The sequence below is a fragment of the Penaeus monodon genome, chromosome 24 (genome assembly GCF_015228065.2).
Source record: "Penaeus monodon isolate SGIC_2016 chromosome 24, NSTDA_Pmon_1, whole genome shotgun sequence".
In the NCBI taxonomy this organism is placed as follows: domain Eukaryota; kingdom Metazoa; phylum Arthropoda; class Malacostraca; order Decapoda; family Penaeidae; genus Penaeus; species Penaeus monodon.
The window spans coordinates 41,113,051-41,113,471 of record NC_051409.1 but is presented as its reverse complement, the minus strand read 5'-3'; the positions used below and the strand labels follow the sequence as shown (position 1 = coordinate 41,113,471).

At 44.7% G+C, this 421-nt stretch overlaps 1 protein-coding gene across 1 annotated transcript in view; it reads left to right on the top strand.

The window, feature by feature from the left end:
* The window catches only part of LOC119588969 (serine/threonine-protein phosphatase 6 regulatory ankyrin repeat subunit B-like), a gene marked incomplete in the record, with an annotated part of 103,883 nt that overhangs the window by 84,984 nt on the left and 18,478 nt on the right, over positions 1-421 (top strand). Inside the window, 1 exon segment of the mRNA XM_037937576.1 lies at positions 288-368. Coding sequence (XP_037793504.1) covers positions 288-368 — 81 coding nt within the window.

The window sequence follows — 421 nt, the reverse complement described above, 5'->3', positions numbered from 1 at the left end:
CGTATAGAGACCTACATTAGAGCGTACATTGGAAAGGATCTGAAAGTCCCATGGACGGCAGTATGGTTAACGATGTCCGAAGAACGTCAAATCATCTCTTTCCAATCCTTCTTTGTATTCAATACTGAAAGACTGAAACCTCAGATAATTATACTTCTTTCACATCGCCATTGACCAACACTCTCCCAGTCCGCCGAAAATACTGCACTATAAATTCACAAACATGAAACTAAAAAAACTAATGTAACTTCGTACGCAAACAAAACCTTATTTCCTTCTATTTTCAGGGCTACATCCCCCTCCATCTTGCGTGCATCGGCGGCCACACATCCGTGGTCGGGCTGCTGCTCTCCAAGTCGACCAAACAGGTACGGATAGGCTGATGAGAGAACGGATTTGCGTGCGATTGTGCGTGCGTGTA